Source organism: Lathyrus oleraceus, chromosome 6 (genome assembly GCF_024323335.1).
Source record: "Lathyrus oleraceus cultivar Zhongwan6 chromosome 6, CAAS_Psat_ZW6_1.0, whole genome shotgun sequence".
In the NCBI taxonomy this organism is placed as follows: Eukaryota; Viridiplantae; Streptophyta; class Magnoliopsida; order Fabales; family Fabaceae; genus Lathyrus; species Lathyrus oleraceus.
In genome coordinates this window covers 309,036,646-309,052,189 of record NC_066584.1, presented here as the reverse complement: position 1 = coordinate 309,052,189, position 15,544 = coordinate 309,036,646, and the positions used below count along the sequence as shown (strand labels likewise).

At 33.5% G+C, this 15,544-nt stretch overlaps 1 protein-coding gene across 3 annotated transcripts; it reads left to right on the top strand.

Moving 5' to 3' along the window:
* The first annotated feature begins 353 nt into the window (after nt 1-353).
* LOC127097342 (uncharacterized) lies at nt 354-14,875 on the top strand. Of its 3 annotated transcripts, none has more exons than XM_051035838.1 (20): nt 354-1,011; nt 1,347-1,457; nt 1,650-1,706; nt 1,854-1,930; nt 2,117-2,216; nt 2,949-3,022; nt 4,501-4,610; nt 4,695-4,798; nt 6,092-6,145; nt 6,239-6,294; nt 6,393-6,431; nt 8,430-8,571; nt 8,700-8,884; nt 10,106-10,173; nt 10,805-10,877; nt 11,588-11,649; nt 11,776-13,060; nt 13,974-14,167; nt 14,268-14,372; nt 14,605-14,875. In XM_051035838.1, exons 1-19 carry the CDS (start codon nt 931-933, stop codon nt 14,357-14,359), a joined length of 2,964 nt encoding a protein of 987 aa, XP_050891795.1. In that variant the 5' UTR covers nt 354-930; the 3' UTR covers nt 14,360-14,372; nt 14,605-14,875. The 3 variants fall into 3 exon arrangements, with proteins under 3 accessions (XP_050891795.1, XP_050891794.1, XP_050891793.1); XM_051035837.1 differs by having other exon boundaries at nt 14,596-14,875; XM_051035836.1 differs by lacking the exon at nt 14,605-14,875 and having other exon boundaries at nt 355-1,011; nt 14,268-14,527.
* The last annotated feature ends 669 nt before the right edge of the window (nt 14,876-15,544 follow it).

Below are 15,544 nucleotides of genomic sequence, written 5' to 3'. Positions count from 1 at the left end.
TTAGAATTTAATTAATATACATCGACAGTGTAAAGATCTTTTATACTATCAATTCATCAAAATCATTGATATATTTGAAATATTCGATTTTTATTTTAAACATTTAAAAAATAATACAAATGAATGATTGTGATGCATTGACCGTGAAAAACTTTTTACAATAACAATATATAACAATTAATCTCATATAACTATTATTTTTGGTCAAATAGTCTAAATTATTTTTTTAATATGGAATTTATAATATTTGTTAATTGAAATTCAAATTTGAATATTTTTTTAAAATAAATAAATAAGATAATGTGAATTCGACAGTTGAAACACTTTTAAAAATGAAGTACGAATCTTTTTAATATTATTGAGAGGGAGAGAGAAAGTGATGATTAAAAAGGCATGGTCAAGACAAATTGAGTGTTAATTTACTTTTCTCTCACTTCCTTCTTTTTCTCTCCGTGGTGATCCGAGTTGGTAACTCATCAAACGAGTTCGCCACGCTGACTCGGTTGTACAGGCGGCTATTCGTCATTTCGCCACGCATCATTCTTCTCCACCCAATCGAATATCTTCCGATTTCGTAACCACCACCACATCTTTGATCTCTTTCCTAACACACTTCTTCTGCAACTTCAACACAATTACACTTTAATTTTCTTTCTCTGCGTTGATTCATAGATCATGCTTTCGTAATCGTAAGCAAAATCTTCGATAATAAACTAGTTGCTCTTTTTTTTTGAAGAATTTGTTTTATGATTTGAAGATCCTTCAATTCAATTACTAGCTTTGGTTGTTTTGGATTGGATTCAATTAGAGAGAGTGTTGAATTCGAGAACGATCTGTTCCGAATAATTATTCTTGTTCTTCACGGTTGATCTATTTTTATTCGAGGAGGATTGTGTAAGTCTTGTTGTGGATTATAGAGATTTTGGAAGTATGGTTAGCGGCAACATTTTTCACTGTAGAAAGAATTCGTGGCCTCCTGAAGAGTATATCAATAAAACCACTTTACAGTTGGTATGCTGCTATGTTATGCTATGATTCCTCTGTTTTTTAAATTTCTCAGAAGCTTATGTTAATTATTTAGTTCACCAGGAAATTCAGTTAGTTGATTGGAATTTGGAGATTGTAGTTTTTATTATTCTGATGATACCGTAGCTTTTGTATGAAAAACTTTAATTTCCTTATGATTTGATGAAACTTTGAATTTGGAATGTTGAATTTTCTTTGAGTATATTAGCTATCTATTAGGCTGTTATCGTTGAATGAAATAGGAAGAAGAAAATAACTTTGAATAAGTAGACGTATTTTGTTGCTCCACATAATCTATGTCCTTTGCGCCCTTTTTGCAGTTTGATTTTGATAGTGCTGCTCCGCCCGAACATGCTTGGAGAAGGAGATTAAATAGCCATGCCAATCTTCTTAAAGAATTTAGAGTAACTTTTATGGAAGCTATAAAGATGGCAAGTGATTTCTGTTTCTGGCTTTGTCCCACTATATAAGAAGTTACAACACAGATTTACTTGTTGAATTTATTGGGATCCTTTGCATATGCTTATTAATTAATATAGCATGCTTTATGGCATTTTATTTTGTAATTATAAATTTATGTTTCTCTGTCTTGTCTAACTGTCTATTGTAAATTGAAATTCCAGGTTCGATTAGGTATACGCATGTGGTCATATGTTAGGGAAGAGGCTTCACATGGAAGGGTAAATTTCAAGTTCTCCTTCATTCTTTGGCATCAGTTTTTTGTGTTTGTTTTTCTGTGATATAAATGAAGAGTTCATAAACTTGTATTTGATAAGTGTGTTGAAAGTAGAGATTCAAGATTTCAGTTTTTGGCCTGAATTATGCAGAAAGCTCCTATAGATCCTTTCACTCGAGAAAGTTGCAAGCCATCTGCATCTCAAGGAGTTCCACTTGGAGGGATGGGGTATGACCCAGTCTAATTTGATACTGAATTTAATCACTTGACTGATTAATCTTGCATATCCTTCAAATAGTTAATAGGCTATTCTTTACAATTACGTTTATCCTTGGCCTTTCGTAGCAATTACCGTTAACAGGTAAGCTTTTTTCTTCTTGTACTGGTTTGATGGGATTATATTTACCTATGCAGGAGTGGTAGCATATCAAGAGGATTTAGAGGTGAGTTCAGACAATGGCAAATCATTCCTGGTCTATGCGAACCATCACCTGTCATGGCCAACCAGTTCTCTGTAAGTCCTGTTTTTCCACGTACTATCAACCTGCTATACTCTTCTCTAATTGTATGGGTTTACAGGGCTTATGTTTTGTTCAATTGATATGCACGAGTGTGTGCATAGTTCTTTGATTGTCTTATTATAAGTTTACCGATGTGTTCAGAGAGTATCTTCAAAAGTGAAGTATATAAAATTATAATTTGAATATAATTTTGCACATACAATCATATAAATAAATGTTAGAATAAAATCTGAAATTCATCATGTAGAGTAGTTACATCTAATCATAATTTGGAATAAATCAAAAAATTAGATACAGTGGAGTCAGTTTTGACACGGAAGGGAAATATGGATAAAAGTTGATCAATTTTATTTCGGTTGGTACTTGAGCTTCTTAAGTCTTAACTCTATTAGTATTGATGTTTCTACTTGATGAGATAGCCCTAAGCTTTTGTCCAAAGAAAAAAACAGAAGTGCACAACCGAGTTTTTAGTTTCACTAGTTGTTACTTTGCATATAGTTTGGTTCATAAATATCATTCACACATAAGATCAAGATAAAATCATATGGGTCTCTCCTCCTTCTACTTTTGAGGATTTTTTTTATGGGTTGGGGGAATGAGACTTTTTGTAGAGGTACAACATATGGTTTATTCCCCTGTAACCTGGAATAATATTTATCTACTTTACGGTCATTTGCAACTGTGGCTTATATTCAGAATATCTGGCTTATTTATTTCTATTGCAGATTTTTGTTAGTAGAGAGGGAGGAAACAAAAGGTTTGCATCAGTTTTGGCTCCTGGTCAGCATGAAGGTTTAGGGTAAGAAATGATAATTTTGGAAAACAGTCTTTCTTAAGTATAAGGACTTGTTTGTTTTAAGAAATATTTTGTTTTTTCATTTCCTGTTTTCACTTATTCCATAAATGTTACATTGTTTTCACTGTTTGTTAAAGATTGGTACAATAATTGTTTTCATAACTTCATGTGCATATATTCGAGTATAGGAAAACAAGGTGAAAATAATGTTTCATTTTTGCAACTACAAATAAAAACAGGCAATGAAAACAAAACAAAAAACAATTTAAGTCAAACAGTCTCCAACATTCCTGCAGTATATTTATTTAATATAGCTTTGTATATTGTATCTGGTTAATGAAGTTTGGATTCACCATTTTATGCCACTGTTACTGCTTCATGTCACTGCAAGTAAATTAGATGATAATCTCGGGCATATGTGCTCTCTGATGAACGGGTAATCCTGGAGAATACATATTGGATGTAGTATAAAAATGCATAATATCCGTGAGAAGTAGCTTGGTTCTAACCCAAAAAGGTCAAGCAGTAAGGGGTAAAATAACTTCAATAGAAATTACCTTTTAATTTTGTCATTCTTTAACTCTGTTGGGGGATAAGATTATCTTGTGGTATCTATTTGGGGGATAAACTTATCACTCTTTAATCCTTGAGGAAATATCCCTTGGATAAATCGTGGGAGTTTGGGGGGATTTATTTTGTACTGGTGAAGGTTTCCATTTATGTAAAATCATAAAAACTAGATGGTTCTTTTGTGATTAAAGAGTAGAACTTTTCTTAACTTTATGGAGCTTTTTCACTCGTGTTCCTTTTTCCTATGTATGTCTAATGATTAATTATCATTTCTTTATTTCTTCTTTTTCCTTTTTTGTTAGTTCATTATTTTGGGTTTGGCCATCTTCTCTCTCCCCCCTCTAAACCTTTCCATTTTAATGGTTATCTTTGAGAGTGCACTCTAGCAACCTTAGCAAAAAAACATTTAGTAGGTTTTTTTATGGTAGGCCCATCTCATCCCTGCTATCTAATAACAAGTAAATACTGGCACATGGTAAATATTTCCAATTAGTCCCCTGGTATTAGAATTACCATATGGTGTTTTCTTGGGTGATAATGATTGATAAATTATCTTTTACAATCTGATAGTCTTCTTGCTGACTTGTATAGAAAGAGCATCTGAATTTGTATTCTCCATTTTGGAGGTAGGTTTCAGATTATGGAATTACTTAACAGGCTTTGCAAAATATGCATGCACACGCGAGGCTCATAAATTATAAGTAATAAATCGGACATAATACAATATTCTACAAAATTTTGACTAATTTACTGCTAAGTGCAATTTACAGCCATGTGGAGAGTGGCTAAGTTAACACGATGTTACTCTTAAAATCTGAATTCTGCTTGCCATGACTATTTTTCATGTATCTAGACACTTATATCCAGATGCTTATACATGGACTCGTATTTTTCAATATATTATGTTTCAGATCTAGCAAGAAAGCTGACGAACAAGGTATATCATCATGGGGATGGAATCTTAACGGCCAGCACTCAACTTACCATGCTTTGTTTCCCAGAGCTTGGACTGTTTATGATGGTATCTTCATTTTTTTAGTTATTTTATTGCTAAATGTGTGTATCCTTACAAATACTTGTCTAATATAAGTTCCCATATTCTTAGGTGAGCCTGATCCAGAACTAAAAATATCTTGCCGGCAGATATCCCCTTTCGTACCACATAATTACAGGGAAAGCAGTCTACCTGCTGCTGTTTTTGTCTATACGGTGTGTGATTTTTTTTCAACTGCTAATGTTATTTAAACTCATCTGTCAGAAAATGAAATGACTGATTCTGTTACTAATTTTAGCTGTTTTTCTTCAATGTGTTATATTATTTTAAACAAAGTGCGGATTGGTAACTTAGATTTTCAAATTGAAAATCATGATTGGATGTTTCTCTTGGTTTATGTCAAAGTAGCATAGCTTCTACTATAGTCTCCTCTTTTATGAACTGCAACTCACTTTGATATGTTTGGCCATTTCATTAAAAATTGGGTTGGATGCATTGTAAAAAGGTGTTTAATTGTTACAAATCATTTGCTTCAGTTGACTTCAATTCCTTTGTTCCTTTTGATACTTTTGCACAATCCTTCTTTCTTGACCATTTATTAAATTGAAGCATGCTACATTATTATAAACCCCTTTGGAAGACCAAAGCGACCTCTATGATTGAGTATTTTATTTGAGCTTCCATGTTTTATAGAATTCATTACAACGACAATTTTGTTGGTCCATAGGCTATATAAAATCCTCTTTCTGTTGATATTCATGTTATGTATCGTGATCTTTGAGAATTATTTCTTTATAATTTGTATTAAGATTTGAGTTTGACCTAACTCATCCCTACAAAACCGGCTTGTAAGGTGACGAGTGTCACTCTGTATAAAATCTTAAAATTATGTGTTGGCCTAACTCAACCTTACAAAACCGACTTGTATGGTGAGGGGCGGCACTCTATATAAACTCTTTTCAAGCTCTATCGGTAACTAATGAGAAATTTGGGATTTTTCCAATACACCTCCTCACGCCCAACACTACTGGGCTTGGTGCGTGGATGTAAACGGCGGGTGGCTCGTGGCCTAATTGTTAGACTCTGATACCATAATAGAATTATAGTTTGATCTAACTCATCCCTATAAAATCGGCTTGTAAGGTGATGATTGTCGTCACTTATAAACATATGTTCATGTCACATACTATCCGATGTGGAACTCGTAACAATTTGTCATTGTTGGTGAAACAATTTGTCATTGTTGGTGAAACAATTTGTCATTGTTGGTGAATACTTGTTAAAATTGAATGATTTATGTACATATAGAAAGAGTTAAGTAGCTATTATTATATACACGCTGATTAGCTATTCTTGTAACTAATACTTGCTCTGAATTGTCTAAATGCCTACCTATGTGGGTAATTCTTCCGTCATATGCAATGTTAAGTTTCACTATGTTTATGTTTTGACATGAAGAAGCATAGATTGCCATGATTTTGAAGACTTATACTTGTTTCATTTTGTAGCTGGTAAACACTGGTAAGGAAAGAGCTAAAGTCAGCCTTTTATTTACTTGGGCGGTAAGATATTAATTGTGTTTGAAGTATTGATTTCATTTGTCAGATATTTGTAACTGGCATATATGATTATTCATCAATATTAATCTTGTGCAGAATTCTATTGGTGGAAACTCTCACTTGTCAGGAGATCATGTGAATGAACCATTCATGTACAAATTTCTTAAATCTGATATTGATTTGCTTTGTATATAGTATATAGAATAGGCTTTGAGGAATTATTGATTCGTGTTTAATTTTTCATTCACAGAGCTGAAGATGGCATCTCCGGTGTACTTCTATATCACAAGCAAGTTAATCAAACCTTATAGCTATATATGACGGTTGGTTTGCAGATTTCTCTTTGTAGGTTATTTGCAAATGCTTAATAACACAATGAGTTGAAGGTTCTGAAATGTCTAAAGGAGCTCTTGCTTATCCTTATTAACAAACCGAGTTTGATATAAACTAGAAATATGCCTTTCCTTGAACTACTTGCTTTGTGAGCTTATCATCCCGCTTGTTTGGGATTATAACAGGTTTTTCCTATGAAATAGGATGTTATCATTTAAATTTAAATGATAGTAAGTTTAGAGAAAAGTTAGTTATTAGCCTAGTCTAATTAGGACTCTTATGATTTGGAATAAACATCACCAATAATCATTATAAAAAAATAGTTGTGAATTCAAGAAGAGACTCTGTTAAGGACAAGTCTGCTTCTGCCTTCACTGTAGGTCAAAGAAAAGGTTCTAAGGTGTCTTGGACTGTGTTAAATCGATCCCACACGAGGGAACATAAGAATTTGGTATTACGAGTCAACATGGGTCACACGGATTTAGCATCAATCATGAAGAATTTCTAGAACAAATGATTGCAAGCCAGACTGCTCTTAACCTCTCCATCATAGTTCAAGGAGCAAGAAATAGTTAGGGTTGTTCAAAAAAACCATGAACTGAACCGAACCACCAAACTAAACCGAACTGAAGTTAAAATAACCAAACCATTATGTTTGGTTAGTGAACCAAACTATATTGCATAAATAGTTCTAGAACTGAACCGAAACTGAAACCGAACCAAACCAAACCGAAACTGAAAATAAAAAATACTAAAAACATGTTTTAATTTTTTTTTTTTTTTAAATTTAAAATAGTTTAACTGTTCAGTTCTTTAATAAATGGTTCGTTTGGGAAAAATTAACTTCTAGTGGTTCGGTACGGTTTGGAATTTCAAAACGGTATACCAAACCAATGATTATGCTGCGGTTCGGTTCTGAGGTAAATTGAAATGGTTCGGTTCAGTTCGAGTAAATTTTCACTATGGTTTGGTTCGGTTCGGTTTTCTCCCTGAACCATACCATGAACAGCCCTAGAAATAGTAGTGGCAAGCAACAATAATAATCAGGGAGACAAAAACAACTCGCAAATGGGGATGTAAGAAATAGTTCAAAGAGTGAATAAAGGTTTTAGAAAAGACAATTGTAGAAATTTGATGGATAGCCATCAACTAATGAACCAAAAAGAGAAACTGTGTGCAAACAGTTGAAGAAAAATATTATAATGACGGCGAAAGACGCTCATTAATAGATTCACACAAAAACCAGTGTCCAAGGCTCCAGAAAAAACTGAATAAGTACTTCAAATGCAACTCCAAGTGACAAAATTCCCACAAAACAAAACTGTAGCCGAGTCTCTTATAAAGGGACAAAGAAACTTCTAGAACATAACTGCAGCTATGAGATATTTAACTAAATATTATTGATCTTGCAACTGTCTGAAACATCTTTTCTAGAAATGATTTTGCAACCTGAGTTGCATAAATAATCTAACCTTTTAGTTGATAAAGAAAGTTATTTAATAAAAATACTATATACTGACCCTTTGTACTTCCTTTTCTAATAGAATCCTCGTTTTGAAGATAATGAGTGGTCATTTCTATCGGAAAAGTCACAACACTTGAGCATCTTTCTTTTTTATTCCTAGAATTATCTTTTCTATTATTATTATTTTGACCGGAGAAACAATCTCGTTAAAATAGAAATGGATAAAATGCAACCGGGGCAACTGTCCTGAAATAGATGAAGATGAACATACAGTTCCGGAAGAGATTATTTTTGCTTTGTGTTATCTGTTTAGGATCTATCAATAATCTTTTTAAACGAATTAAGGAATCTCGTTGTTAGTGCTAAAGTTTTCTTTTTGTATGCATGTACATATGCATGCATATAACTGAAATTGGATTTTCTCTCTTCAAACTGCTATATAAATAATGATTTTAGTGGATATATTCTTAAGGTCATTGAATATTTCAGGACAGCGAAAGACAACCCTCCTGTTACTTTTGCTATTGCTGCCTGTGAAACACAGAATGTTAGTGTTTCTGTTTTACCAAATTTTGGGCTGTCCGATAGAAGTAGTGTAACAGCAAAAGGAATGTGGTCTAAAATGGTGAAGGTACTGCTTACTTGTGTTTTTATGGTTTCTAGATGATATTTATAGTGACCTATATCCATTATCTTCCAAATTATTTTAGTATGGAAAACATACAGGGTTGGTTCTAATTGAAATGGTTGTATATTAAGGATGGGCAATTTGACCGGGAAAATTTCTCTTCTGGACCCAGCATGCCCTCATCACCTGGAGATACGCTATGTGCTGCTGTTTCAGCTTCCGCGTGGGTGGAACCCCATGGAAAATGTACTGTTGCATTTAGTCTTGCTTGGTCATCTCCTAAAGTAAAGTTTGTCAAAGGCAGCACTTTCCAAAGGTAATCATTGGTATGTGCTAATATTTTGGTTAGTTAATACTTATCCTTGGACGACTTTTCTATATTTTGAATAATAAAGATTTATCTTATGCATGCAACTCAAAGTGTGGTTTAACTACTATATCTAAAGTGGCATAGGTTGCATTTTGGTTTTGAGGAAATTTCCATGATATTTTTATTTTGTTGGTAGAGAGAGGCTGTGTCTTTAAGTAGGTAAAAGGGTCTGTTTGATTGTTAGTTTTCATTTTTTTTTTCAATTTTAATTACAAAAAAGTCTTGATAAAAACTCCGTTTTCTGTTTTCAAAGTCTTGTGCAGAAAACAGTAAAACTAATAAAAAGTTGTTTTCAGTTTTCAACTTTGAGAAAAAGAAACTGACAATATGATGTCAGTTTTGTATATAAGTTGTGAAACCAAACTAGCCTTAAATTTACACAATTTAAAAAAAAAATCTCACATCTTATTTCAACAGAACCCAAAGGTGACACATTGAGGCCCAAGGAAAATTATAAAATGAGACCTTATAGGTTCTAAAATCATTTATTAAATTATTGGAATTGATTTCATTTAACATTTTTTCAATTGATAACACAGTCAATCACCGACCCCACTTAGTGGGATAAGCCTTGATTGTTGATAACATAATCAATCAACTTTAAAACAAAAGCACTGAAAGTTTGACAATAGACGAAGATATAGAAAAATTAAAAGCCTGTAAGTCAAGACTAAATGAGAAAAAGTTAGAACAGTAAAACTTAATTGCTCCCAGCAAAATGAGGCTATTTTTTTCCAGTCACACAAATAGGAGGTTTTTTCTACAAGATATTAATTCCTAGTATTAGATAAAAAATTTGAGGCCCTAGGTAAACTTCCATGGTTGCCTGCCCCTAAGACTGGGCAGGCGGAACCCTTGCGAAGTTGCGATTTAAACAGGTAGTGCGCATAATATTTAGACTTTTAAAATTTTTCGTTTATGTCATTACATTGTCTCCATCGCTTTTGAAATGCATGTGATAAGTGGTTATGCTTTTAGGCTTTGTATGGGAGTTAGGAGGGGAAGGTAAGATGGTCTGTGAGGGGAGGGAAGAAAAAGGTAGGGGAATCCTCCATCTTGTTTGGGAGAGTGCTTTGGAGGGGATGGGAGAAAAATACTTATGACTAATACTTTCATTTTGAGACTATAATTAAAATAGAGGATTTGATACACAAAATTTTACTGCAGGAGATATACAAAATTTTATGGGACTTCTGATAGAGCTGCAGTGGACTTGGCTCATGATGCATTGACACGTAAGTTGTCTAATTCGAATTAAAATTGATATTCTTTAGGCCTACTTTTCTTTTTCATTACTCTTATCTTGCATTCAGGGATGGATAGGTGTGTATCAATACCTGGGTACGAGGTACACAAATTTAAAAAAAATAAGGTGTCAATAAAAAACAGGAATTTTTTTTATACATTATAACATGAGAGAGCTGAATTGTTCAGTTCAAAACAAAACTTCACAATAAAAGTTAAAAAAGTTAAAAACTGAGTTTTGGTTACAACAATAAAGAAAGACAAATGCATAAATGAATTTTATATTATTAAACACTGTTATATTTATATATGAAAAAGCTACAAAATTCACTTGCAAATAAATATTTATATATGAAATTACCATTTTTCCCTTCGGTAGAATCTTACGTGTCGTGCTAACGATCTGAGTTTTACGATTTTTCACAAGCCGGCTGATCTTACATAAGATCTCGTGCTTGACTACATTATGTACGGGTACTTCACTGTTTTACAAGTACCCATACTTCAGAGCTTCTATCACATTTATAGTTAAAATAAAAACAAGATATGAATGTTTCTAAAGTGATTTGACAATTTTTCTTTAGCATTTAAAGACTATATTGTGTTCTGAATTCCAAACAGATTATAAACGGTGGGAAGAAGAGATTGAGAAATGGCAGAATCCTATTCTTAAGGATGAGAAGCTACCAGAATGGTAATTCTTAGTTTAGCTATTCAAGTTTTTTTTTTAAGTCATCAACAGTTTATTTTGTATTACAGGTTATTCCCAGTTAGTTTATTAATTTAGGATCAAATTGAAGCTTCTAGTCTTAGATCTAGGTGTATTGCAGAAAACATAAAGCAAAACTTGACTTTTTTCTAGCTGAGCTTTAGCAGCTTCATATTTTGCTAGGAATTGCGTTTTGGACTTAAATAGAAAACTTTTATTCTATAGATGGCATATTTTACATTTTAAACAGAATTTCCATACATTTTCATTATGCTAATCAATTTTCTGTGTTTGAAGATTGAGTTTATGTAACCCATAAATCAAATGCTTTCAGAAAATATTCCAACAAATTATCAGCTTCCTTTATGTTTTAGTAAAATATACACACTTAATTTTTACCGTTCATAGGTGTATGCCCGCCCTTTCTTGTCCTTGTCCTGTCTATAGAAATAGGTAATTCAACAACAATGAAAATGCCTCTTTCCAAGTAGGCGGAGTCAGTTGCATGGATTAAAAACACCATTGTGTTTCATAGACTAACTTTAAGAATATCATATTATGGTTTTTCTTAGAGTTCTATTATATTTTTCTCTACATATTGAGCTATCTTCTATATATTTAGCCCTTCTTACAATGGCTTTTATTGGTTAGTCTTGGAGAAAATAGACAAATGTATTTAAGATTTCTTTTTACAGGTACAAGTTTACATTATTTAATGAACTCTACTTTCTTGTTGCTGGAGGAACAATTTGGATTGGTAAGTATGAATATAAACTATTGCATTGCAGTTTAATTTTCAATAAATGTCTGGTTTATCATATAAGGCATTTATTGTTAGTTTAATCTTCTGGAAACATTAATGCTGTTTTCACCCTTCTGCCAGACACTCCTTTCCAATCTTCAAATATGAGGAATAGTCAGGATCAGGTCAAAGAATCAGAAAATGCAGTAGTCCAATTAACTGAAGCTAAAGTAGACTGCAGAAAAAGGGAAACAGATAGTACTTATGATTCTACTGCTTCCAGGGGGCATAATCACTTGGATGAAAATTATAAAGATATATCCCATGAAAATGGATGTGTGAATACTCTCAGAAAAGGAAACTCCACGAACACTCTGCCTTGTTCAACAATGAAGAACCTGCAACATGATGATGATAATGATGATGGTGGAAGGTTCTTGTACTTGGAAGGTGTGGAATACGTCATGTGGTGCACATATGATGTGCACTTCTATGCTTCATTTGCGCTTCTTATGCTCTTTCCTCGCATTGAATTAAGTATACAGCGGGAGTTTGCTCAAGCTGTTCTGTGCGAAGATGGAAGAAAAGTAAAATATCTGGCAGAGGGAAACTGGGGTATTCGCAAGGTTTTTGGGGCTGTCCCACATGATTTAGGGACACATGATCCGTGGCATGAAATGAATGCTTATAACATTCATGATACTAGTAAGTGGAAGGACCTGAACCCAAAATTTGTACTTCAGGTGTATCGAGATTTTTCTGCAACAGGTGATTTGCAATTTGGAGTTGATGTGTGGCCTGCTGTCCGTGCTGCAATGGAGTACATGGAGCAATTTGATAGAGATGCTGATGGTCTTATTGAGAATGATGGTTTCCCTGATCAAACATATGATACATGGACTGTCCATGGTGTGAGTGCTTACTGTGGTGGTCTTTGGCTTGCTGCTCTTCAAGCTGCAGCTGCAATGGCCATTCAACTAGGTGACAGAGATTTTGCGGAAACATGCAAAAGGAAGTTTCTGAAGGCTAAACCGGTATTTGAACAAAAGTTGTGGAATGGTTCTTATTTTAACTATGACAGTGGATCAAGTGGTAACAGTAAATCCATTCAAGCGGATCAATTGGCTGGGCAATGGTATACAGCATCCTCAGGGCTGCCCTCTCTTTTTGATGATTTCAAAATCAAAAGTTCCCTTCGGAAGGTTTATGATTTCAATGTGATGAAAGTTAAAGGCGGCAGGATGGGGGCTGTAAATGGCATGCATCCCAATGGTAAGGTGGATGAAACCTGTATGCAGTCTCGAGAGATATGGACAGGTGTCACGTATGGTGTTGCTGCAACAATGATACTTGCAGGAATGGAGGAGGAGGCCTTCACAACTGCTGAGGGTATATTTCAAGCAGGCTGGTCAGAAGATGGATACGGGTAACTTCTTATGTCCCCTATCACCAATAGTTATTTGTCGGTCTCAAAATATGCAATTAGATTGGTGTGCTTCACTTATTGTATGCTTGTGTGCATCTGTTTCTCAAAGTTAACTGGCATTTTTTTCGTACAAAAAGAGTTCAATTATTTGGTTACATATTTATTACTCTCTCCGTTTCTTTTTAAGTGTCATTTTTTGACTTTTTACACATACCAAGAAAGCTAATCATTATTGTTACTTTTTCAAACACAATTCTCTTTTTACCTATAATACCCTTAACTATTTATTACATTCATTTTACTTTTTTTCTCTCTGTAATGATTACCTAGGGATAATTTTGACAAAATACAAGTAATACTACGTTGAATTTCGTAAGTGACAATTAAAAAGAAACAATTTAAAAAAAAAAGACACTTAAAAAGGAAAGGAGGGAATATTTCTTAAGAATGTGTGGTTGAGCCTAACTCAACCCTACAAAACTAGCTTGTAGGGTGAAGATTGCCCTCACTTATAAACGCATGTTTAGGTCATAGGTTGTCCGATGTGGGACTCTTAACACCCCCTCTCACGCTCAGAATTTGCGTATGGGGCGTGGAACTAAATGGTGGGTGGTCTAATGAATCTTAAACTAGGTTCTGATACCATCTTAAGAATGTGTGGTTGGGCCTAACTCAATCCTACAAAACCTACTTGTAGGTGAGGATTGCCCTCACTCATACACATATGTTCAGACCATAGATTGTCCGATGAGAGACTCTTAACATTATTCAACACGATATGGATATTTATTCAAATGATTGGATTGATAAAAAACACATTATGCGAGTTTTTGGCTAGTGTGATATGCAAATCTTTACATTGCATTCAGTTATTCATTCTCTATCAAGAAACTAATCCTTTCTCCCATAACAGATACTGGTTTCAGACTCCAGAGGCATTGTCAATTGATGGGCACTATCGGTCCCTTATATATATGAGGCCACTGGCAATTTGGGGCATGCAATATGCATTAAGTCTGCCAAAGGCAGTACTTGAGGCCCCTAAAATGAACTTCATGGACAGAATCCACCTACCTCCTGTTAGTGGAGGATTACATAACGAAACAGGTGTGAGAAAGATTGCAAAAAAAACAAAATGCTTTAGCAATTCTGTGTTTAATTGTGCTTGCTGATTGTTAACATGTAAGCACGTGAAAATTTTGTATAGGTAACTTCTTCACGTTGTTACGGACCCAACCCTCTCGTAGAGAAGCTGTTAAAAACGGATGTCAAGGGTCGGGGTTCAGTTGTAACTTGTAATAATATATAGCCTGTAAGTTTAAAGCTAAATAAGTACATATACTACATTTTACTGTATATTCTTATTTATTAGAGTTCCCAAGATATAATATAAATTTATTGCATGACGAGCAACAACATTGTTGAAACTCAATTGAATGTTGCAATCGTCATGCATCATTTTCCATTTATCATGAATTAAAATAATTTCAGAGGCTTTTATTTTTCATATTCATTAACGCATGACTCTCTTGAAGGTCCTTTAGGCTGAAGCACAAAGCAAAAATCCCAAATATTTCAGGTTGAATCTCAACTTTTCATTAATAGATAGAGATGGCGATGATTGGATTCTAGAAAACTTGGAGATAGAAACTTTGATTCCAATGTCGTGATTTTGATTATTCAAAATGCAATATGTTTAAAAAGATGTATGATTGATTTCTATCATATTTTTAGGAGAGAGGATGCAGACTGAAATGATAGTATCTGATAATTTGATATATTTGGTAGGTCAAAGAAGTGTCCTTCCTTATTTCACTTTTTGGTCGTTCGGTTTTATTTTTAAGTCGCCAATATTTGCAATGCAGGCCAAAACCGAATTTAGAAAATCATCCACATTTATCTTCTCTTCTTCATCAAAACTCGAAATTTTTTATTATTATTTTTTTCTATTTCTTCTCCTCATGTCTATCACCATAATTTTATTAGAATTGTATCAACAAAAAAATCTTTTTCCAGGAAAGAAAATATACAAAATCATGTCACAATCCACGATCCAAAAAAGAAAAGAAATGTGAATGTATGAGGAGGTTTTAGTATATACCATTAAAATCGTACGTCTGACGAGGTTTGAAAGGAGGAGATTGTTCTTTCTATCTTTAGGGTGCAATCCACACCCTTAAAAAATTCAAAAATATCTTTCATGAGTCCGGAGATGTATCTCTAGTCGACCACATCTAAAATTATACCAACAAAAGTGTTGAAGTGAAACATTCTTATTTTGTTTAACACCTAAAATTACACCAATAAAAGTGTTGAAGTGAAACACTCTTATTTTGTTTAAAGAAAATATATGAAGATGTATATTCGAATTTGAATTCTGGAGATTTATCTTTTTAAAGTGTGTTGTTTTATTTTTCATAACATCAAATTTTTATGGTAGGTTTTTATTACTGTTGTTCAAAAAAAAAATTATTATTTTCACAT